Source organism: Crotalus tigris, unplaced genomic scaffold (assembly GCF_016545835.1).
Source record: "Crotalus tigris isolate CLP2741 ecotype Arizona unplaced genomic scaffold, ASM1654583v1 scf7180000017622.5263843, whole genome shotgun sequence".
Classification (NCBI taxonomy): Eukaryota; Metazoa; Chordata; class Lepidosauria; order Squamata; family Viperidae; genus Crotalus; species Crotalus tigris.
Genome location: NW_024096517.1, coordinates 3,825,332 through 3,850,608, shown reverse-complemented (window position 1 = coordinate 3,850,608; position 25,277 = coordinate 3,825,332). Strand labels below are relative to the sequence as shown.

The 25,277-nt window shown below is 43.2% G+C and overlaps 1 protein-coding gene across 1 annotated transcript; it reads left to right on the top strand.

The window, feature by feature from the left end:
* The first annotated feature begins 4,087 nt into the window (after positions 1 to 4,087).
* Positions 4,088 to 23,176, top strand: FAAH2 (fatty acid amide hydrolase 2). The gene is made up of 11 exons (XM_039331275.1): positions 4,088 to 4,475; positions 9,048 to 9,130; positions 11,193 to 11,329; positions 14,394 to 14,603; positions 16,079 to 16,198; positions 17,227 to 17,362; positions 18,106 to 18,223; positions 19,100 to 19,219; positions 20,980 to 21,091; positions 21,542 to 21,736; positions 22,527 to 23,176. Exons 1-11 carry the CDS (start codon positions 4,254 to 4,256, stop codon positions 22,700 to 22,702), a joined length of 1,629 nt encoding a protein of 542 aa, XP_039187209.1. The 5' UTR covers positions 4,088 to 4,253; the 3' UTR covers positions 22,703 to 23,176.
* The last annotated feature ends 2,101 nt before the right edge of the window (positions 23,177 to 25,277 follow it).

Below are 25,277 nucleotides of genomic sequence, written 5' to 3'. Positions count from 1 at the left end.
AAGGAGCCGGGCGCAGAGACAGGCAGCTGTATATAGGCAAGCTCCCTAATCAGCTAGCATTCTCTGATGACGTCAGTAGTTTGGCTGATGAAAGCTCAGTAAGTAACTTTTTACTCACGGGTTTGTTTATATTAAACGGTCATGTTTATTTTTATCCTAGTGTTCGTTTTTCTTATATTTTTATTGATATGCCCAAGATTCGCATTTTTAATGATATTAAGGACAATATATATATATATATATTGTCGAAATAGCTATCTCATTCTCCCTTAATTCTTTGTTAGCAATCCAAATTTTATTATATATATATATATATAATTATGCTAAAAATCGAAGAATGACGATTCCTGGGTACATACATGTTTGATGAATAAAAAGCGATCATCAGGAAGTAAAACAGTGAAGTTTTAATAAATAACCGAGCTTTCGATGGCTACGGACCTGTCATGAGGTCCATGAGCCGAATGCGGGCGCGGCTGCGCTCATAAGCGAGTTTCCCCACTCCCTGGTTTTACACCCTGACGATGATGGCAGGTCTGTAGCCATCGAAAGCTCGGTTATTTATTAAAACTTCACTGTTTTACTTCCTGGTGATCACTTTTTATTCATCGAACATATATATATATATGAAAAACGAACAACAGGATAAAAATAAACAGGACCGTCTTCTCCAGCACCATAGTTCAAAGGCCTCCATTCTTTGGCGCTCAGCCTTTCTTATGGTCCAACTTTCTCAGCCATACATTGCAACTGGGAGAACCATGGCTTTGACTATACGTACTTTTGTTGGCAGGGTGATGTCTCTGAACTGCCTCTATAAAACAACTTACTGTAATTCTGTTGCTGCAGACAGCAGGCTTCCTGACCATTGCACCAGGATTCTGTAACAAAGGATGCGATTCTACCAAAGGAATGACTGATGGTAAAAAATCTTTGCCTAAAAAAGTCCTCTTAAGAAAAACACACCGCCTTGCATCTCTGTATTTATGAATATAGATGACGTAGCTCTGAGGAATGCAAGATTTGAACATTCTCATTGAATGATAATGGTGGGTGAGCTGGCAGCTTTTGAAGAACTGTTTGTTCTGATGTACAAATATTTACTTTTATTTTATCCACTTAGGGAAATAAAAAAAAAAAGAAGGTGGATCTTTAGAAATCAAATTCAGTTTTTCTTTCCTGGCCTAATTTAGCTGGGAAACTTGTTTGGAAAATGAAGGACACTGCCTTAACAAGCTTCTTAAACTCCTTGTGGGATATAAATTAACAACTTGATTGAAGGGATAATATGTTTTTTTTTTATTTCCCTTATTTTTTCTTATTGGAATCTTCTGATGTGATTTTAATCAAATTCAAGGCTTTGAAGTTTTAGATCTAGCCAGATCAAAAGCGTCCACCCAACCACGTTCCAGAATGTGCCTTTCATGTTTGTTTTCAGAAGAATTGCAAAGGGTTGCTTTAATTATTAGAAAGTGGTGCTCCAAAGATAGAAGGGAGAGCAGGATTAAAAATAACAATAATCTAGATGATTAAATGCAATCACAAAAATAATCTAGACAATTAAATACAGTATGAATACGATACTACCTGGTGTGGATAAAGTTTGGCAGATCCGGTATGTTTACAGGAATCAAAGTGAATAGTTTCATTTTTAGCAATGATTTGCAGAGCCCTCTAGAGGCTTTTAGGCAAAAGCTCCATTTTTTTCTCTGTTTTTAACTAGAAACCTTTAGATTCCTTTTTTTGTTTTTATGACTGCAGTGGGACACAGTAGAATTAAGTGCTCAGTTTTCTATGTAGTGTATTAAAGAAATCATGCATAATACTGTAATTACTATTTGCAGTTTTACAGCCGTATCCCTCTGAAATGAAAGAGGGGGAGAGAAAACCAATTTAGTTTTGTCCCCGCTTGTTTGTTCACAAAACAACAGAGTGACTAAGATGCCTTCACAACAGGCACATCTTAAGCAATCCATGATCTCTGTCTCCCATAGAGATGGAGATCACCTCTCAATCAGGTTCCTATTATGTCCCAAAGGTCATATCCTGCTTCCCTGGGGCTGTGGCTGTTGACTATGTCCTGTCTTGGATTTTTGGGGTGAGGGATTGTTGATTCTAGGGATCTTCGTCATTCTAATCCCATCACCTCTAAACTTCCTGGCTCCAGTCTTTCTGACAGGATTATCACATCTGCATTTCTACAGACCTGGTTTCTGCTTAGGGCAGAAAGACTTTTTGGGGGGAGGGTTCTGCCTTTTTAGATCTTTTCCATTATTCCTTTGGGGAAATATAATATTCTGCCTTTTTTAATATTCCCCAAAATATTTCTATATCTGGGGGGGGGGGCTGACTTCCCACACAACTATTTGCTAAGCGCAGATTCCCAGATTTCATGCTGGAAAGATCTGATGTTTCTCAGAAGCTTTTCTTCCCAGACCATCAGATGGTACCCTACAAAATCTTAAACAGCTCCTTCTGATTTTTGTTTTCAGAGTTATTACTCTCCAGCTACAGTATTGCCATAGAATCTACTAAAAGAAAGGAAATATGGGAAGAAGTTCATGCAATGCTGCCATCATGTGGCTGAGCATCACCAATCAAACCATGTGACCGAAGTCATTCAAGGAGTGTGAGAGAGTGATATGAACCCCTCTCAAAATAGGGTTTCTCAACCTTGACAATTTTAAGATGTATATATAGCATTGCTCCTCGAAGCACGAAGCTGAAAACCCCAGCCTGAAGATGACGAATGGGACTTCGTCAAAACGTCGCCAAGACACTTCTAATTTTACGCGGGAGAAAACCCGAATAACCAAAGACCTACATATATATGTGTGTATATTATATAAAATGAAAGGCCTGTGCAATATCACTCACTCTTCCCCTAGAAAAGCTACTCAGGACAGCTTATCAGTCATCGAACAGAAAGCCAAAGACACACATCTGTTGAGGTTTGCATTTTGTAACTTTCTCTCGGCTGGAAAACAATCAAATGCTGTGTTTGCACAACATTGTTTAACTTATTTGGGAGGATATATAAGATAAGGTTGGAAAGGAGCCACGCTGGACTATGGTAACACAAAATCAGGACTTAGGTAGCACTCTTTCTTTTTTTTTTTCTGTGTTTGTGCCTTTGAACCCATTTAAATTTCTGGTAACTGCCTGCATCAGATTTCAGAAGTTGGTTTGGCATTGCCTCTTTCCCAGGGCTGAGAGACAGGGTCTGGACCCAAGGTCACCCAGTGGGCTTTGTAATAAAGCACAACTAAAACACTGCTGAAGCCTGGAGCCTTAACCACCCCACCAAACCAACTTTCCAGCTAACCCATTTCATTAAAAGGCTTAAATTTCCATGGGCTGCAGTTCCCATCCCCGGATGGTCAGAGTGACTACGCCAAAGGCAGCTGGCTGACCTTGGGCCAGTTTTGCTCTCTCGGGCCTGGGAAGGAGGCAATGTCAAACACTTCTGAAATCTTGTCCAGGCAGTTTAAAGTCTAATTTAATGAAGAGAAGGACGAGGGGGGACATGATAGCAGTGTTCCAATATCTCAGGGGCTGCCACAAAGAAGAGGGAGTCAAGCTATTCTCCAAAGCGCCTGAAGGCAGGACAAGAAGCAACGGATGGAAACTGACCAAGGAGAGAAGCAACCTAGAACTAAGGAGAAACTTCCTGACAGTCAGAACAATTAATCAGTGGAACAATCTGCCTCCAGAAGCGGTGAATGCTCCAACTCTGGAAGTTTTTAAGACGAGACTGGACAGCCATTTGTCTGAAATAATCTAGCCAGGGTTTCCAGCCTGAGCAGGAGTTTGGACTACCGTATTAGAAGCCCTCCAATAATGTCCCTTTCAAATCGTCTATTATTCTGCTTTCTCAACCGTGGCCCCTTTAAGAAGGGCGTACTTCAACTCCCAGAATGCTCCAGACAGCACTCTGCCTGTTGAATCCTGGGAGCTGAAGTCCACCCCTCTTAAAGGTGCAGCAGCCGCTCCGAATCCCCCTCTTCCCCCCCCCGGCTTGCATCCCCCCCCTACCCCCCCCGGGCATGCCTTGATGCGCAATGCTGGCGTCCTTCGCGGCGCTTCTCCATCTCCATCTGCGCGCCTGGCTTGCACGGGTTAACCGGGTGCCAGCCCTCGCGGAAGCACCTCTTCCCCGCCCTCCTTCTCTCGCAGCTTCCCCGCCCTCCGGCCCTGCTCGCCGGCTGCTTCTTTTAGCCTTCCTCCGCAGCGCTTTGCAAGCTCGCCGGGCTATGGCGTTGACGCGCGCCCAGCGCTGCCTGGTGCAGGTGCTGCGCTGCTTCTCGCGCGCCTTCCTGGCGCTGCTCAGCCTGTCGCTGCGCGTCTCCGCCTTGCTGCGCTGGAAAGCCAAGGGCGCCCGCGGATCGCGCCCTGCGCGCACCGTCCCGCCGCCCGACCAGCCGCTCCTGCTCCTTTCTGCCGGGGAGCTGGCGCGGCGCATTCGCCGCAGGGAGGTAAGGAAGGGGAAGGAGAGTTGAAGTCCACGTCCCCCCCCCCCCGAGGCTGCGGGGCGCCCCGTAAAAAGTGGGGGGGGGCGGGCGGTCGTTCATTTATCAGTGCTAAAAAGAGTTTTGCAAACGGGAAAAGTCCCATCGAGAGAAACAGAAGGGGAGGAAAAAAAAAGAAGAAAGTTCAAGGAAAGAAAGATGGTGCGCGTTTTCCTTTAGGTTTGCTAAGAGTTTTGCAAGCAGGAAAAGGGAAAAGGTGTGAGAAAGAAGAAGAAGAAAGGGGAGGGAGAGAAAGAAGATGCTTGCTTTTATTTACCCCCTTCTATCCCTTAGAAAAGTCTTTCAAGAGCCCCACCACTCCTGTTTGATCCCTGGGGCGTGGGGGCGGGGTGTAGGTTGGGCTGGGGGGGAGAATAGCCCTCCCAGCTGATCCTCCATGAATTTGAACCTTGGGGGTCACCTTCCCTCCTGCTTCCTTATGCCCCATCTCTGTGGGAAAAAAGGAAAAGAGGGTGGTGCTTGTTTATTTATAGGCTGCCTTTATAGTTTTTATCCGAGCAGTGTATTGCATTCTGGAGGGCACTGTACCATGCTTATTGCAGATGGCCCTCTGGAGTTGGACTACACGTCCCATCACTAGGCTAGCACGTTTAGTGGCGATAAGAGAGGAGATCCAGCTGTGTTATGAGCAATGGCTTTTGTCCGGCCGGGATAGGCCACCAAGCAGTGATCCACTTGTGATCAGCTACTTCCAAATGCCCCCCCCCCCATGTATTCAGGTGCCTCCAAAAATGGTTAAAGATGGTGATGAGGAAGAGAATTAAACATTGATCCATCTCTGCCTCCCTCTCTGCATGTGGAATCAATGGATGGGGGTCTACATGGAGCCCAAATCCATAACGATAAAACATAACTAGGACGTTTATCTTTCGTTCTTTTAAAAACAGAAAACCTCCCTCGAAATAAAAATCCCTAATCTGGGATTAAGAAGAAAACACCCCCCCCCGCCCCGTTTCTTTAAATTAGAGATTTTCCAATCCTGAAGAGATGAGAGAGAGATTGGGCAGGTCTCAAAAACCTCTTGAGCAGTGTTTCTCAACCTTGACCATTTTAAGGCACGTGGACTTCAACTCCCAGAATTCCACAGCCAGCAATTGCTGGCTGTGGAATTCTGGGAGTTGAGGTCCACGTGCCTTAAAATGGTCAAGGTTGAGAAACACTGCTCTTGAGGAAATCCCGCCATAAAATCCACTTGTTTAGATGGAGGCGTATTTGCCTTGTTTCTTTTCTCTCAAGTTTGTATGTTTGTTTGTTTATGAAACATATATGTTGGCCACCTGCCCAATAGGGCTCCAAGACTCTTTTTCTAAAGTTTGAATTCATTTTTGAAGGATGGTGTTTGGGGGGGGGGGAGGTGTCCTATTTTTCATATATTGATCCTCCTGTCTATAATAGCAATCTCTCCTCTGAAACATCGTTTCCTGTTTTGATCATGCTGATTGAAAATAGGCATGTAATAACTGAAGAGTCGTTGGTGCTCTCTGAGCTTGGTTGTTTTGTTGCAGACATTTCATTACCAAACTAGATAACATCATCAGGGCTAGGGAGTGTGGGGGTTTGCTCTCTGTTTATATTCAGTGCTTTGCACTGAACGCCTTGGTGTGGGATGTGGTTTTTGTCCTGGATAGTCCCTTGATTAGGGCATTGTTTTCTGCTTAAGTAGCTTGTTTGTCTGAACAAGCTACTTAACAATTTACTGAATATAAACAGGGAGTAAAGCCCACACTCACCAGTACTGATGTTGTTACCTAGTTAGGGTGATGAAATGTCTGCCAGAAAACAACCAAGCTCAGAGAGCACCCAGGATTCCTCATTTCAACCCTGAGTTACAAATATTCTCCTTTATCTGTGTCATTGTAATATTGAACAAGGCGAACAGTGCAAAATACTGAATATAAATGGAGATCAAACCCCCACACTCACTAGCACTGATGACGTTACCTACTTTGGTAATGAAACGTCTGCAAGAAAACATACTAAAATACAAAAAAATAAACAGGAAGGAAAAAAACCAAGTTAAGAAATACATTTCTGACCTTCTTTTCAACAGACCGTTCCTACTCTCCCTGCTCCCTCTTACGTATTTTAGAAGTCTCTTTGCCCTTTGTTTTATTTTGCCCTCATCTTTCTTAGTCTTTAAATACATAAAACACCAATTCTTTATTTTCCTTCTTTCAGCAAAAAGTCCATATAAGACATCTGGCATTTCAAAAAAGTGGTTTGCTCTCAGATACACAGGTCAGTTTCCGCATTTCTGCCAGCTCACCTGAAATTTTCCCTAGATTAGATCAGACTATGACAACTTTACAACTGTTGGACTAACTTGCTGAATCAGGTTGTAAAGTTGCCATAGTTGCCTGCCCCTGTTCCAGATAGCCTGGGGTATTCTAAGGGACACCTACACATCTGGACAATGACCTAAAGCAGGGGTGTCAAACTGCCGGCCCGCGGGCCGGACGTGTCATCGCAAAACCGCGCCCACCCCATTGCCGGCAGTGGCAAAAAAGTTCCGATACGTAGCGCAACGTCACGTGACATCGCAAGTTTGACATTAAAGGAGTCAGTTCTTTGCCTTGAATCCCAAACCTCTCCCTCTGAAACTATAGTGCTCCTCCAGCCTCAGGCTGAAAAAATTTGATTTTGTGCAACTGCTAGAAGAGAAAGGGAGCAATGGAGTTGCAAACACAAATAACACTGTCCTAGATTATATCTGCTTTTTTTCATTTCTGCACGGGGAAAGCAGGGAATCGCAGATGCCTTTATACAAAGGGCTCCTAAGCATCCTGTGTCCTAAAAATAAGATAGCACTATTCTAATCCTGCTGAGGTTTGGTTTCTGAAGATATTGAATCTTGGGATCAAGGAATTTAAACTAATCTCTTTTTGTAGTCTGTAAAGAAGGTAACGAGGCATTCATGTCAGTGGCATCTTAACATTCAGAAGGGATTTTAGCCTACAGGAGCTGTGCAAGTTTATAAGGAAGATTATGGTTTGCAAGAAGTTCTCCTGCTGGCAAAACTCATTACTATAGAGACAGAATTTAATAAATACTAAACAGGCGATCGAGATGTGGGAATTAAATCTTCTGTTCCTCCCCGTCTCCACACAGACACTTTAAAATAAATATTCTGTCCCTTATAGGTTTTATTTTACCATATGCAATGGTAATCCTTGACTTACAAAAACAACGGAGCCCAAAATTTCTGTTGTTAAGGGAGACATAAGTTTTGACTCATTTTATGACCTGTCTTGCCACAGTTGTTAAGTGAATCGCGGCTTGGTTGGTAAGTGAGCAACAGCGTTGTTAAGGGAATCTGACTTCCCCGTTGATTTGACTTGCCAGAAGGTCGCAAAGGGGAGGGAATCACATGACCTTGGGACATGGCAACAGTCATAAATACGAACCGGTTGCCAAGCATCTGAGTTTTGATCACGTGGCCCTAGGGATGCTTGCAAAGGTCGTAAATGTGTAAAACCGTCGTAAGTCACTTTTTTTTCTGTGCCATTGTAACTTGGAATGGTCACTAAATGAACTGTTGTAAATCGAGGACAGAGGTGTTGACACCTGTCAGGTTTAGCTTACCTTATTCCGCCATAAATCAAGAGCAAAGGTTTTTGGGCTAGCTAATTTACATGCATAGGTTTGTAAATACCACCCTGAGGTTTTCTGAAATTCCCAAGAGTTTTCTCGGAGGCCCTTCCTGCCACCTCCCAATACTGTGTATCCAGTTTCATGTTTCTTCACCGAACACATTATTATTTCTTTGTTTATGGAACCCTGGAAAACTATAAACAACAATTTGCTAAGACTGGCTCGACCCCACCCCACCCCACCCCACCCCATTCCATCCTACTCTACTCTACTCTACTCTACTCTACTCTACTCTACTCTACTCTACTCTACTCTACTCCACTCCACTCCACTCCACTCCACTCCACTCCACTCCACTCCACTCTATACTCTACCCTACTCTACCTCTATTCCATTCCATTCCATTCCATTCCATTCTATTCTATTCGAATAAACAATCATGGATAACCAGGCCTTGAGCCATGAAGAACTTTGAAAGGGGCAACTGGACCTTGAATTCTCCCAAGAAGCCAATTAGTAGCCAGCTGAGCTGTCAAAGTAGCAGGGTCATATGAACAAACATCAATCTTCCCATAGCTGTGGGAACAGCCTCAAGCTGACCAGCTGAAGCTTCCTTGTAGAACAAATTGCATCAGTCCAAACTGAAGGTGGACTAGGCTCCTGTTGACCATCAATTGCCAGAGCATTATCATACAGTATATCTGGCAACCCCTTTTAGGCGTCCTTCAATCAGGTCTACATCCTTCCTATCTTTGTATTCCATCTTCTTCCAGGGTGCTGAGATGCTAGATGTAGATTGGGAGAAGGTGTCTTCTTTAGAGATTAAAAACAAGTTTCCTGGTGCCAGTGTTAGATGCTTGCTGTAAAACCCAGCCAGGAAATAATTTATGTACGGTAATTAAATTTCTTTTTTCTCATTCCTCCCAGTTGAAGTCTGTCGATCTTCTTGAAGCATACATTGAGAGGATCAAACAGGTGAATCCACTCATCAATGCTATTGTTAAGGACAGGTAAGCTGGAAAAACATTGACTTTCTGCCAAACAGGTTCTGGGCTATTATCTGGGGAGGAACGGAGCAGACAGGTATGGAGAAAGCTCCCCCCTGTTTCAAATTCCTGGTGTTTCTTTCTGTATCGGGGTTGGGCCTTGAGAATTAGTCTTCCAAACATCCCATTCTACTGACTTGCTACACAGGCCTAGCAAAAGTAATTTTTTTGTAATCTTTTCTCCTTCCAAGCCCTTTCTCACCGTTGCCCTGACCTTATGCACCCTGAATTCAAGATAAGAGGAGAGGGAAAGGAGAAGACTCCACGTCCAGTTGAGCAGCTGATTGGGTGTTTCCAAGATAGGAACATCCTATTCAGCAATTTTGATCGGAAGCATCTCACAGTCAAACAGCTCTCCTTTTGAATAAGGCTATATTTACTTCCCACCGTTTGCTCACTGCCTTGACCTGTTTTGTTTGTAGATAGAGTAGGACAATGGTGGCGAACCTATGGCACGGGTGCCAGAGGCGGCACTCAGAGCCCTCTCTGTGGGCACGCGCGCCGTCGCTCCAGTCCTAGGCCTTCAGCTGGGTTTTATAAAACCTTTTCGCTTTAGATTTCCACCGTCGTGTCAAAAAAAAAAAAAGGTTCAATCCATCAGTCAATTTCAACTTCTCGCAGGAAAAAAAAAGATCTTGCAAAGTTGGAATTGATTGATTGAACTTTTTAGTCCCACCCAGTCTGCCGTTACCACCGGAGCCACGCCCACCCAATGGGCCACAGCCACCCAATGGGCCACAGCCACCCAATGGGTCACACCCATCCGGCACCCGACGATGCATAAGTGGGCTTTGGGTTGCAGTTTGGGCACTCGGTGTCTAAAAGGTTCACCATCACTGGAGTAGGATTTCCATATCTGGGTTGCAAAATTACACAATTGATCAGGGGGGAAGGGAGGGGTATAACTGTTAGCTGCCATCTCGTGGTCATTCAGATTTTTTTTCCAACCCAAATTTGGTGGGAAAACAGCTGATTTAAAAAGCTGATTTAACGGGCGAGAAAGCCTAAAAAAAAGGAACAAAGGATCGGTTTGATGCTCGTTGCTTCAAATTGCAACGTCCTCTTTTGAACTCTGTTAAAGTGGGAAGTGCTTAAAAGGAGCTAGGCGCCTGCTGTCTTCCATATAACAAAGCGAAAGGTGAAGCTTTGTGAAACAAGGCAGTGTTCGTGAGGTCAGTGTTGGTGATCTTTGAGCTTGGTTGTTTTCTTGCAGAAGTTTCATTACTAAACTGGGTAACGTTATCAGTGCTGGAAGGAAGCGGGCTTTGTCCTCATTATGAAAGAAATCAACCAAGCTCAGAGAGCACCAAAGACCTCACAGTTCAACCCCGAGCTTCAAAGATTCTCTTCCATCAGGACCCTATCCATTTTCCCCCCTGTTTTTCTTTTCTTTTCCTCATGCATTTTCTGCCACTTCCTTCTTTAGTTCCTCAGATGCAAAACAGAAGCAACGCTTTGGCTCAACCAACTCCAGAGATATCCATATTTCCAGGCTGCTTATAAAATCAAAGGCTAGCTCTTTGGTTGAAAAACTACAGCCCGTTCCTCAGAATACAGAATAACAAAGCTGGAAGGGACCTTGGAGGTCTTCTAGTCCAACCCTTTGCTTAGGCAGGAAGCCCTGTACCCTTTCAGAAAAAAGGTTGTCCAATCTTTTCTTAAAACGTCCAGTTTTGGAGCATTCGCAACTTCTGGAGGAAAGCTGTTCCACTGATTAATTGTTCTAACTATCAGGAAGTTTCTCCTTAGTTCTAGGTTGCTTCTCTCCTTGATTAGTTTCCATCTGTTGCTTCTTGTCCTGCCTTCAGGCACTTTGGAGAGTAGCTTGACCCCCTCTTCTTTGTGGCAGCCCCTGAGATACTGGAACACGGCTATCATGTCACCCCTGGTCCTTCTCTTTAACTAGACATACCCAATTCCAGCAACCGTTCCTTGTATGTTTTAGTCTCCTGTCCCCTAAAACATCAGCTAGAGATCTCCCTTTTTTTTTTTAACCTCCCCACTCTTTCCTTACCCATCTGCTCAGGTTTGAGGCTGCCTTGCAGGAGGCACAGTTGGTTGATCAGCTGCTCTCTGAGGGACATGAAGATGAAGAATCACTCCGGAAAAATTTCCCCTTGCTGGGCATTCCTGTCAGTGTCAAAGAAGCCTTTGCATTATATGGTAAGTAGCTGGATCTGGGTTTTTTCCTTTCCATTGCTTTTTGACTTCCGTCTTCAGCCTAAGGTTTGGTACAAGTGGTGGCGAACCTATGGCACGCGTGCCAGAGGTGGCACACGGAGCCCTCTCTATGGGCACGTGCCATGGCCCCAGCACACATGGTCTCTAAAAGTTCACCATCACTGTCCTAGGACCAGCCAGCCTGGAGCCGCCATTGGGGAGCCCACCATCCCACCCGCCAGATACCCCCTGGATCTCCCCCAACCCTGCCCGGTCCCACAGGTGTCCCTCCCCATAAGCAACATCAAGGTGGCCACGCTCACCCCAGCCATGTCCACCCAATCTGTCATGACTACTGCAGCCACACCCATCCAGTGGCCATGCCCACCCAGTCTGCCAAGCCCACTGTAGCTGCACCCGCTGATTGGGCCACACCCACCCGGCCCCCGGCAATACATAAGTGGGTTTTGGGTTGCAGTTTGGACACTCGGTCTCTAAAAGGTTTACCATCACTGGTGTGGTAGAATGTAATCCAGAGTTGCAGGAGGGAGGGGGGAAGGGGGGGTCTTTTCCAGGGAGCAAAGAGACAACAGAGTTTGGAATTTTTTTTATTATTAAAAATTTTTAAGATTTTACAATAAAAACCCCTTCCCCAATCCCTCCCACCCCACCCCAAAACCCTCCCCCATTCTTCCCAGAGCTGAATACAGGCTTAACTAGAACTTAAAAGAAAAAAAGTTTTAAGCCCAAATAAACCTTAAGCAAATATAATTACACTCAATAAACAAATTGTAAAATACTTTAACTCCATTATATATAAAAAACAAAAAGAGGAAAAAAAAAGATAAAAAAATAAAAAAATAAAGAATAATAATAATTACACTTCTAGATAATATCTTAAACTTTAAATATAAATTATTCGAAAGCTAGATAATATTTTCTTATATCATACTTATATTGTATAAAATTTATCCATCTTTTCCACACCAAGAGATACTTCTCTTGCGATTGATCTTTCAAGAAAGCCAAAATTTTTGCCATTTACGCTAAGTAAGAAACTTTAAAAAACCATTCTTGCAAAGATTCCTTCTTCCAATATTTCCCTATTAACAACCTAGCCGCAATAATTAAATTTAACATTAAAATAACCTCTTTGTCATCACAATCCAGAACAATACCCAACAAAAACAATTGTGGAGTAAATTTTATCCTTCTTTTAAAAATTCTTTGAATATTCCACCATATCTTAATCCAAAAAGCTTTTATACTTTTACATGACCACCAGATATGATAATAAGTAGCATCCAAGCAACGACATCTCCAACATTTAGGCTGCAGGTTTGAATAAATACGAGACATTTTTTGTGGATCAAGGTGCCATCTATAAAACATTTTATAAAAATTTTCCCGTAAATTTTGGGCTTGCGTGAATTTAACATTCCTCACCCAAATAATCTCCCATGTATCTAATAAGATCAGTTCATCAAAATTTTGTGCTCACTTAACCATACAATCTTTAACTAACTCTGCTTCTGAATCCAATTCCACCAAGACACCATAAATTCTTTTAATATGAGTTCGACTTTGATCTCTAATTTGTTTTAACAAATTCTCATCTTCTCTAAGCAAGCCTACATTATAATCTATCTTCCACCTTTCCAATAGTTGTCTATACTGAAACCATGAATAAATAATATTTTCTTGTGCTAATTCATCCGTAGATTTTAGAGTTTGGAATTTTTGATATGCAGAAAAAGGGTGAGGGCGGGCCCTCCCGAGCAGTTCAGTTTTGCGGTTAAGTGCTCTAGTCTGCAAGATTTTTCTCTATACTACAGGCAAGCAACAATTAAAAAAAAAAAACCTAACTCAGAAGTGTATTAAAAAGAAAACAACATATATACCTATTATCCCCCCCTTCCGTAGTTGAGTACTGATTAATACATTGCTACACTTTTTTTCTTTTTAATGCACCTTTTTGAATGTCTTGTTTCTTTTGTGTTTTTGTTTAAATTTTATGGAGTTTCGTATTTTAACTTTACTTTAAATAAAATGGGGGAAAAATAGATGAAACAAACAAACAAAAAGAAACAACTCAGAAGTTGTGTCATTCTTGGTTCCTTGAGCCCACAGGGTGTGGGGAGCCATGGGGAGGTGGTCCAAACATAAAGATGGTGGCTTCCTATGTCTTTGGGTTCATGAGACACAAAGAAAAGATGCAAGGCTTCTTGTGTAGAGCCTTATTCAGCATCTGAATTCTTTGGATTGTCTTTTGCAGTTGTCCGTGTCCATCCTCTCTTTCTTCACTGGTGCTTTTTCTTTGAACATTAACATGTCCTTCTAACATTAGCCTTCTATTCTATTCTATTCTATTCTATTCTATTCTATTCTATTCTATTCTATTCTATTCTATTCTATTCATCTATTCTACTCTACTCTACTCTACTCTACATTCTATTCTATTCTATTCTATTCTATTCTATTCTATTCTATTCTATTCTATTCTATTCTATTCTATTCTATTCTTCTATTTATTTCCAAAAAGCCTAAGAGATGATCAGCACAATTTAAAGACTTGCCTGCCTGTCTTGCTAACATTTGGGATGCTCACTTCTGCTAATGCTGAGAACAACATAGACTGAAAATGAAAAGAACCCCAAGGGATTAGGAACAAGGACGAACAAAAATTCAGCTGCAATAGCATTGACCAACCGGCACCAAAATATTTTTTTTTATTATTCGATAACTTTCTTGAAAATAAATAAATAAATAAATTTCTGGTTGGCTGGCTTGACTTAGCAGCAGAAGAGATGAAAGACGGTTTCCCAGAGCAATTCCTAGAGGAAATCAGAAATGATTTCCTAATAGGATAATGCCCGTAAAAGAGACAGAAAGATTTCGCTTCATAACGAATGGCTAAACATTTTGCAATTAAGAGCAAACCCTATTGCTCTTTGAAGAACCCTCTGTTTTTAGTTTTCCCCCCCCACACACACTTTTCCTTATCTGTGGGTTCTTAGATAAGGCGTAAAACTCTTTCAAGTCTTTTCTTTCTTTGCCCACCTCGTAGGGATGCCCAATTCCTCTGGATTGGTCAACCGCCGCAACGTGATCTCCACTACGGATGCGATTGTGGTGTCCCGGTTGAAGCAAGCAGGCGCGATTCCCCTGGGGGTGACCAACTGCAGCGAGCTGTGTATGTGGTTTGAGTCGAGCAACGTCGTCTACGGCCGATCTAACAACCCCTACAACCTTGACTGCATTGTAGGAGGCAGCTCAGGTTAGTGGATCGTGGATAAGTCCATTCTGGATATACTGGAACTGGAATTCTTAACCACCAAGTTAAAGAGAAAAGTCTGAGGAAGGGATGGAAGGAAGTTGGATGGGAGGAAGGGATGAGAGGAGAGAGGGTGAGGGGAGAGAGGGAGTAGGAAAGTAAGGAAGGAAGGTTGAGAGGGCGGACGCATCGGGTGTTTCCCCTGAACTGTATCCGAAGAGGGATAAGAGGGGAGGAGGAGGGAAGGAAGGAAGGAAGTTGGATGAGAGGAGAGAGGATGAGAGGAGAGAGGGAGTAGGGAAGTAGGGAAGGAAGGTTGAGAGGGCGGACGCAGTTGGGGGGGGGGAGATAGACGAGCGACACCCAAGGTCTTATTTTAAAGGTATTTTTCTTTTTTATTCTTTTTATATAATGTATTGAAAGTATTAAACGTACTGAAAAATGGAAATAATTTTTTTAAAAAAAAAAAAGAGAGAGAGAGAGAAAAGTCTGAGCAGAAATAATGACTGTGTTTGAAGTTGCCAGAAAGCCCAGGGCTACTTCTTGAGCTGATTTGGAGAGAGTCCTGGTTCACACAGCATGCTAAACTATAATCAGATTCGTTTGGTTTTGGCGGTGTGGGTTGTGCAAACTTGCCACCGGGGTTTATTTGGTAAGCTGCATTGCGGAAACAAGTAACGGCTGAATGTAATGCAGGAACCCACTCAGTAAAGGGGATTATGCTAGTGAGCTGGCACCCCTCTAAATCAGTGTTCCTTTAACTTTGCGGCTTTTTAAGAAGTTGGCTTGCAGCTTCTAGGATTCCCCAGCGAGCCATGGATTCTGCGAATTGAAGTCCGTGCATCTTAAAAGTTGCCAAGTTTGAGAAACATTGACCTAAATGATTTGTTTAAGGAATGAACAATAAGTACATTTATTAGAATCCAGAAACCCATTATGGACTTTCTGCTGATGAGTTTGATGACGATAAAGAGTAAACAGTGGAAAAGTAGAAAATTTTGTGGTAGCTTTAGAGAGAGAACAACACACAAATATACTTGTCACTGCTATTAAGAAGATCTTTATAATCTTCCCTTCCATCTTCTCCCCTTCCCTTCCCTCCTTTTTTCACGTATTATTGACTTTACTGCCACTTTTAAATATATATACATATATTGTGTTTATTCTTTTAAAACTTTATTTAATAAAAATTATATATGTGCGTGTGGTGTGTGTGTGTGTGTGTGTGTGTGTGTATAAAACAGAAACACTGACCTAAATAACTTTATCAGCCAGGTGCACGTAAAACCTGCATAACTCAGCTGTGGGCCTGGATGTGCATATTTCTGCAGATGAATCAAAAAAATTAACATAAGCTTTGAAGTTGTTGTCACTGCCAGAGCAGTATAACTGCTTTTTCCAGAACAGAGTTTCCAGGCTTGCACGATAGTCTGTTTGGTCTTTATCACAGTGCCAATCTGCCCTTTGTTTCCACACAGGAGGTGAAGGTTGTGTCGTAGCAGCTGCTGGCTCTGTGATTGGCATCGGCTCAGACATCGGGGGCAGCATCCGTATGCCCGCCTTCTTCAATGGGATCTTTGGACACAAGCCCAGCACAGGTGTGGCCTGGTTATTCCTCCCTAGAAACAGTCCTAACCACAAGTTCCTTCTTAGCAGTAGCACTTAGATGTATAGACCGCTTCATAGTGCTTTACAGCATTCTCTGAGCAGTTTACAAATGTTAGCATCCTGCTCCCCCAACAATCTGGCTCCTCATTTTAACCACCTCGGAAGGATGAAAGGCTGAGTCAGCCTCGAGCTGGTCAGGATCAAACTCCAAGCTGTGGGCAGAGTTAGCAATAGCAATTGCAATAGCACTTAGACTTATATATCACTCCACAGTGCTTTATAGCCCTCTCTAAGCAGCTTACAGAGTCAGCGTGTTGCCCCCAACAATCTGGGTCCTCATTCTATCAACTTCGTACGGATGGAAGGCTGAGTCAAACTTGAGCCCCGTCGGGATCGAACTGCTAGTTGTGGGCAGAGTTTGCTTGCAATACGGCATTCTAACCACTGTGCCCCTATGGCTGTTATATAGCAATAGCACTTAGACTTACATACTGCTTCACAGTGCTTTACATCCCTCTCTAAGCGGTTTATAGAGTCAGCCTCTTGCCCCCAACAATCTGAGTTCTCATTTTACTCACCTCAGAGGGATGGAAGGCTGAGTCAACCTTGAGCTGGTCCAGATTGAACTCCTGGCTGTGGGTATTGTTAGCCTCTAATACTGCATTCGAATCACTGCACCACCATGTCTCTTGTTATTCAGTCATGTCCAAATCTTTGAGACTCCATGGAGCATAGCACACCTGTCCTCCATTGTCTCCCCAAATTCATGTTCATTGCGTATGACCCTATCTAACCACAAGTTTTTATCATTTTTTAAAATGTGATGATAACACACCCGTGCTCATGAAAAAAGCATCAGGGATTGTATAATGAAGAAACGATGCATACATTACAGGGATTAAAATAAATTAAAAAAGGGAGGAAAAAAGCAACTAAGCAAAAAACAAAAATGAATGCCAGAGTAGAATTAAGTGGCTTGTCGGGCAGGGCTGAACTCTACTTCTCTGGGTTTATGCAGGCGTAGTGCCCAATGACGGCCAGTTTCCTGATGCGGTTGGTCATCGTACAAACTTCCTCTGCACTGGACCTATGTGTCGTTATGCCGAAGACTTAGAACTCATGTTGAGAGTCATGGCTGGACCAAGCATTTCCAAGTAAGTGGCTTTTGTTGATTTGTAGCCCACTTAACAACCATTCATTTGGCAACCATTTGAAGTTACGACAAGTGACCTACAACCATCACAGCATCCCCACGGTCACGTGATCAAAATCCAGGGGTTTGGTTACAGGCATGTAGTTATGATGGTTGCAGTGTCCCTGGGACAGATGATGTTCCCTGCCGGTTTCCCACGAGCAATGTCAGTGGGGAAGCCAGATGGAAGTCACAAGTCATCCCCACCTCTACTGCCTCTTTGGCCTAGTCATTTATCTGTTTAGGTTATTAAGTATTGATTTATTTTTAAAGTTCATTTTGCCCCTACAATTTTCTGTTTATGATATCTACTTAGATGATCATGGCACTGTCTGTGCATATGGTCAGCCTAAAATGTAATGCTAATTGTGGTCACCTCAGACTGTATTACGTTCTTCTCAAAGGTTGACCCAACAGGTCTCAGGGCATCTAGTAGGTTGTATTCAAAGAGCTGGACTAAACCAAAACCAGTGTACACGTGTCAGTTGGATGATTTTCTAAGGCAGGAGTCTTCAAACTTGGCCCTTTTATGACTTGTGGACTTCAACTCCCAGAATTCCTCAGTCAGGCACGCTGGCTGAGGAATTCTGGGAGTTGAAGCCCACAAGTCATAAAAGGGCCAAGTTTGAAGACCCCTGTTCTAAGGTACAATAGGTCCCATTGTTCTTCATAGCTGCCTTTTCCATCTTATTCCTTCCTTTTCAGACTGAAGCTGGATGACCCGGTATCTTTGCAAAATTTAAAGTTCTATTCCATGGAACACGATGGAGGGTCCATTTTCCTCTTGCCGGTCGATAAAGAAATTCTTCAAGCTCATCGGAAAGTAAGGAATTGTTGTTTTTGGTTGCTTCGAAGCTTGAGTGCTGTTGCAGAAATCAGAAAGCAGATTCAGTAAATGGCAGTGTTGTTAGCTGGGATGAATTTCATTGGTTAGTTCTCTCCTGTAGCTGGATAGATCTGGACCCTGTCTTGTTGAGAATCATAAAGAGGCCTATAGCCAGTGTTGGGATTCAAATACCTTAACATCCGGTTCTCTGTGTGGATGCAGGCTGGGCCTCCAAGGCCTAGAACGGACTTCCGGAAGTGACATCAATGCATTTCCGGTGGGCCTCCGAAGCCTAGAATGGACTTCCAGAAGCAGCATGGGTTCAGCCAGTTCTCTGAACTCAACAAAATTTAGCTATCGGTTCTACTGAATTGGTGCGAACCGGCTGAATCCCACCACTGCCCATAGCTCAACATATTGAAGGTCCTGGGTTCAGATCTAGGCATCTCCCAAATATGGAGTAGAAAGATAACTGAGTTGACACCTGGAAGGTCACTGTACAGGAAATCCTTGACTTACGACCGTAATGGACTCAGAATTCCTGTTGTAAGCCACGATGGTTATAAATCAAGATCCCCAAGTCAACGGTCCCAATTCTAGAAAAAATTTTGGAGCAGTCGTTAAGTGTATACCATGGTCGTTAAGCCGATCGATGTAGTCCTATCGATGATTTTTTTTTTTTTGCTGAAAAACTTTTTCTTCTTTCAGATTGTTGAGTAGCCCTTTAATCAGCAGAGTTCTGACTTCCATCTGGCTTCCCCACTGACATTGCTTGTGGGAAACCAGCAGGAAGCATGACATGTCCCTTTCTGCTGTAAAAGGTCGAGACAGAAGCTGACAGCTCTTTTACTCCTTCTGTTTGCCATCCTGAAGGTGGTGTCACACCTAGAGACAGACCTGGGGGTTGAGGTGGAAAGTGTGGCTATCCGGAAAATGAAATACTCCTTACAGATCTGGTCAGCTATGATGTCTTTCAAGAGCAATAATAAGCAGGTATGTCAAATGCAAATCTTTTTTTCAAGGATTGGAAATCTACTGGAGACACCCTAAAAAACTTTTTTGGCAAGTAGCATATAGACTCCAATAAAGCTATTATTTCTACATAGCAGCTCACTCCTATTAGCTTGTAAACTGTTGTGTGTGATCACAGCAGCAGCTTCCACATAATCCTCTGAGTAGCTTTTGTAACCTTTCTGAGGCTTACTGGAATGTTTTGCAAAAGAATTTGGCCTGCAGTCCTCTTTAGGCCTTTGTTAGTTACAAATGAAGGCAAATATACATGTCCCAAGATAACATTGCAAGATCCAGTCTGGGTTGGCTCGACCTGCTCAGCCAACAATCTTAATAGCTGCCAAATTGAATGCATGTTCATCGCAGTGTGAAGTTGCATTTGGGTTTCCTCGTTTGACCTCTCACTTGTGTTCTTCCAATCCGGTGGTTAGCTTCTCATGGTCTGCCCTACATAGTAATTACAGTCCATGCAGGATTGTGTAGATTGCCCCTGTGACTGTGTAGGAGGCAGCTAACCATCAGATTGCAAGATCACAAGATTGTTGGCCGCGTAGGTACAAAAATAGCCAGGGAAATGATCAAAGAGTGAGAAAGGGACCGCTTATCAGTCAATCGGAATGCTGATTTATCACCAGCTTATCAGGTAATTAAGAGCCAAGGGCTTGGCAGCAACAATAAACAACCACTTATTTGCCAGCCATCAACTCCCCAATCAATCAATAAGGAGCCACACCCAACTAGGCACCACATAAATACCACACCTAGAAGAGTCCAAACTACATATTCCAGTACAGAGAAGTTTTCTGAGAGGGGCACCAGCACGAGTCCAAAAGCTGAGAAGACAATCATCTAAATATGAGCCAGCCGTGTGCTGCAGCTGCCAAAAAAGCCAACACAGTGCTGGGCTGCATTAACAGAGGGATAGAATCAAGATCACGTGAAGTATTAATACCACTTTACAAGGCCTTGGTAAGGCCACACTTGGAATACTGCATCCGGTTTTGGTCACCAGGATGTAAAAAAGATGTTGAGACTCTAGAAAGAGTACAGAGAAGAACAACAAAGAGGATCAGGGGACTGGAGGCCAAAGCATATAAGGAACGGTTGCTGGAATTGGGTATGTCTGGTTTAACGAAGAGAAGGACGAGGGGGGACATGAGAGCAGTGTTCCAGTATCTCAGGGGCTGCCACAAAGAAAAGGGAGTCAAGCTATTTTCCAAGGCGCCTGAAGGCAAGACAAGAAGCAATGGATGGAAAATAACCAAAGAGAGAAGCAACCTCGAACTAAGGAGAAATTTCCTGACAGTTAGAACAATTAACCAGTGGAACAACCTGCCTCCAGAAGCGGTGAATGCTCCAACACTGGAAGTTTTTAAGAAGAGACCGGACAGCCATTTGTCCGAAATGGTATAGGGTTTCCTGCCTGAGCAGGGGTTGGACTAGATGACCTCCAAGGTCCCTTCCAACTTTACTACTACTACTACTATTACTACTACTACTACTACTACTACTACTATTATTATTATTATTATTATTATTATTATTATTATAAGACTAAACTTCTGATCCTGATGCCCAACCCAGATTGGATCCTGCAACATGTTAGTTAACATGTCCTCTGAAAACTCAGATACAGCTGCAACGTTCGATAAAAGTTGCTACTAAGAATGAGGAGATGGGCCAAAAGAAGGAAACATCCTGGAGTTCTCTCTCTCTGTTTCTTTGTCCATGTTGTCTTTTAGGAAAATCAAACCTTCATTGATCTGCTTGGAGACCACGGAAAACCAGTCTGGCCATCATGGGAACTGGTAAAATGGATGGTGAGACGGTCTTCTCACACTCTTCCAGCCATTGGTGAGAACTCAAGGCCTGGGACAGTTCTTTATAGTTGACTTTGCTGCTTCTGTTTTTTAAATCTAAGGATTTGCCCTAGGCAGGAGGTTGGTTGGACCAAAAGACTTCCAAGATCCCTTCTAAGCCTAGAATTCTATGATTCTACGTCATGTGACTCTACTCAGTTGTCTAGTGGAAGGCTCTCCAGCCTGGACAACTTTTAAGACTTGTGAACTTCAACTCCCAGAAGTCCTCAGCCAACGTGGGGGATTGAAGTCCACAAGTCTTAAAGTTGCTGTGGTTGGAGATTCCTGGTCTAGTTGAATTCCTAGGGGGAACTGCACACCCCCAAAATCAAGACAGCCACATATCTAGCACCCACAGCGATCGCATAGCACAGTCTATTTAAAAATGTGGAACAAACCGTTTTTGTCGTGAATTGATCTGTCTCAACATGTTTTTTCCCCCCAGCGCTAGGACTAGTAGAGAAGTTGACGAAATACAACTCCAGGGCAAATGCTAAGCTAGCAAGCATGGCACAGAGCTTGCAAGCAGAGATGGTGGAATTATTAGGAGAGAATGGTGTCTTCTTGTACCCTTCACACCCTGTACTAGCTCCCAAGCATCATGCGCCTCTTGGCTCGCCTTTCAATTTTGCCTACACTGGTAAGAAGCTCCCGTTGTTTGAATTGCTGTGATCCATGTAACACAGTTTGTGGATGCTGCATTGATAGATTAGAAGGGGACAATTCCCTCCTCTGAAGACATTGAAATCTAACCTGTTACCATTGGGAAATTGGGTGGAAATGGTTGACAGACGCAAGGAACATTGCTTGAAGAGGCATTTTGATGTAGTTATACCTGAATGTGTGTTGCTTTCTCATTTCAGTGTTTTGAACAATTTGTAAACTGCCCAGGGTTGCTAGGAGTTGGGCAGCATATATAATTATCATTTTGATGGTTAATCTCACCATCGTCCAGATGTTTAGCTTGGATTTGGCATTTTTACCCACCTATCAAGTCCTTCCCAAGGGCTTGGGATAGGCAGATGTGGAAGTGTTAAAGGCCTTGTTGCATTATTATTATTATTTATATCAGGGCAGAATTCAACCTCTTGCAACATTGCCCTCTTAGAAGCGATGTAGATTTCCTCTGATCTCTAGCAGTTGTGGGGGTCTTTCATGCTGGATGCTGGTTCATGCAGCATTCTTTGCATTCTTGCTTTAGATAAGTCCAGCGATAAAGGTTGGAATCTTCCAACTAACTGTATCACAACATCATGTCCAAACAATGATAATATGCTTTCCTCCCCTTTAAGGCCCACTCTGATCTCATAATCCTGGACAATCCCTTTGGAAGCTGCCATTGTTCTGAATGATTTCTCTCCAGTTGCTTTATTCTGGTTTTACAGAAAAATGCTCCAAATCGTTGACCTCTGTTGTTTTTTCCCTTTCAGCCATCTTCAACATTCTGGGCTTACCAGTGACACAGTGTCCTCTTGGCTTGAGCAAGGATGGACTCCCTTTAGGCATCCAGGTGGTGGCAGGACCCCATAATGACCACTTGACCTTGGCCGTAGCACAATATTTGGAGAAGGCGTTTGGTGGCTGGGTTCCTCCTGGCCAGTCCTAACACGAGTTTCCTGGGACCTGGAGACAAAAGAAGAAGAACAGTACCCCATCTGTGAAATCTAGGGCTAGGTGTCTGGGCCTGAGGTTTCCTTCCCTAGACAACCCAAGGGAATAGACATGGGGTCATGAGCTTGTTCACCAGGCTAGATCATTCCTCCCACGCCAGCAAAGCCAAAGGGGTGAAGGAGTCAACTGGCTCTTCTCTTTGACTTCCTTGCTAGATTTGGGGGAAGAAGCTGTCTCAGGGAAAGCAAGGCTGAGAGCAAATGACGGGATTGCGAGATGCCCTTTTTGCTCTTTGTTCTGTCTAGTTTTAGACAATAGTAGTGGTAGAATAGGACTGGTGCCTTCTGATGCTCTTAACTATTTTTTTTTCTGCTTAGAAATAATTTTAGACCAAGAGAGATCTTTTTTTTTTAATTTTTATTTTTAACCAACAAGACAAAACAGAATAAAACAAAACATAACACACATACACCCACAATATATACTCCTCCTTTTTTTTTTACAGCAATTACGTAATGGTAATCTAATATTTACATTTCCCCCTTATTCTTCTTTAGAATATTTGTCCTTATAGCCCCATTATTTCTTATTTACATTTTTCTTCCTTCATGTTCTACTAGACCAGTGGTTCTCAACCTTTTTAATGCCGCGACCCCCAACCGGTCGTAAGTCGAGGACTACTCAACTGGTGCAGCACCGTTTGCAGAATGGGACTTTTGGCGGGCTCAGCCAATAGAATTAGACTCTATTCAAGAGAGTCTATTCTATTGGCTTTCAAACGCCAATAGAATAAAAGGGAGTAGCACAGCTAAGGAAAAGAGGGAAAAAAATGGCGGACTGCGTTGTTTGGTGACCCCCGTGAAATGGTCGTTCGACCCCAAATGGGGTCCCGACCCACAGGTTGAGAACCACTGTACTAGACCAAGAGAGATCTTTATGGAATTGCATTCCTCCGATAGAAAGAACATGAGAAATCAAGATTCCCAAGTCCCTCTCAATTAGCACAGAGAAAGAGCCCTGGGACCTTGACTTTACTTCACCTTTTCATGGACTTCTACTCAGGTGAGGGTTGATGTTGACAATATTGATGGGAGAAGCACAAGCCAGATACCAAGCCCAGTGAAAGATACATATTGATAGGCTCAAGAAAACTTCTGGTAGAGTCTGATGCGTCTCAGTGCTTCTGCCTAGCAATCAGATGAAGGTTTTTAGAATCAGGAGCTCAAGTCATGCTTTATGTTGGCAAAAGGACTTTATCGTGTTGATGGTTGATCCTTACTGCATTGCACGCACCACTTTCTGGATTGGGGGGGCCTGCAATGGAAAGCTGTATCCCCTCACTTGCTTCTCATGGGCCCCGAAGAACGAAATATGTATTGCTGTCCTGACAAATCAATATAATGTAAAGTATTATCTGGCACTGGAGATCTCTAGTCTTGTTGATTTTTACTCATTCCGAACCATTGTCATCTTTGAACACCATCTATTGCTGTTATGCCTGTCGTGAATCAAGTGGCTGAAATGTGCTCATGGCTGAATATGTTGGCGCCTGTTCTCAACACTAGGCCTGTGTCAGTCAGTGTGTCAAAATGCGTTTCCAAGATCTTGTCAACCAGAGGAAGTGCTGTCCGAAGAGACCTTTGAGCACTTTAAACCGGAAGTCAACCTTGACTGGGGATTTGAGAGGGCTCTCACGAAATGACATCCTGGGTGGGCATAGCCAGCTGTAGACCGCCTGCGTTCCAGAAGTCAAGCTGCTGATGTTGGGTCACTTTGTCAGTAACTCCAACTCTTAACTCTGACAAGTCTGAAGACCACTTGTTAAGTTCTAGTTAAGGTGATTTATTGCTCATGCCTATACAAAGAATCTAGTCAATTAGCGGTCGGCACTAAATTGAGCATTGTCAATCTTCTCCTTTTAAAATATGAATATACTTTAATGAAGCTGAATATCCAACCCTATGCAACATTGCTCAGCCCTTGGAGTTCTGCTGCACACACCTTCCACGTTTAAGGTAATCTGGAGAAGTTCCTTCCTTCATTAATGCCGCAGATAATTACAGATTGTAGTATTACATCTCATAGTCACTTCACACAAAATGTTGAACACAACCAGTGCAGCTGTCCAGAGAGGCAAAAAGGAGCGTATGCAAAGTTCTCTTCATTTGATTTATCGATTGGTTTAACAAGGCTTATGGCCTGTATTAATCCTGGTACAGTTGGGGTGGAGAACAAGAAGCACAGGCAGACATTCAGTTAGCAGCAAAAAGCAATAACGAACAGTAGCTGAAATGTCTGTAACAGTCACTCTTTCTAGAGCCCGCAGTGTGCAAAGGGAAGGGCCTGGAGGGACAGGAGGAAAAACTACCAAAACAACAGATTAAAAAAAAAACCTAGTGCAGAATTGTACACTCGGACAAGACAATCTGCGAGGGAGTCAGTGTATTTAGACTTGCAAGTTTCTGTTACTGTACTTTTATCATAATATGGGTCTGCCTGCCTGATTTTCTAGTCGGGTCTAGGGTGAAGCTTGCCAAAAGTGTGTTGGACAGGCCAAAGCTGACTTTACT

Coding starts and splice junctions, on each gene's coding strand:
- FAAH2 (XM_039331275.1), top strand. CDS start 4,254: ATGGCGTTGACGCGCGCCCAGCGCTGCCTGGTGCAGGTGCTGCGCTGC. Junction 16,199..17,226: donor TGGACACAAGCCCAGCACAG/GTGTGGCCTGGT, acceptor GGGTTTATGCAG/GCGTAGTGCCCAATGACGGC. Junction 18,224..19,099: donor TTCTTCAAGCTCATCGGAAA/GTAAGGAATTGT, acceptor GCCATCCTGAAG/GTGGTGTCACACCTAGAGAC.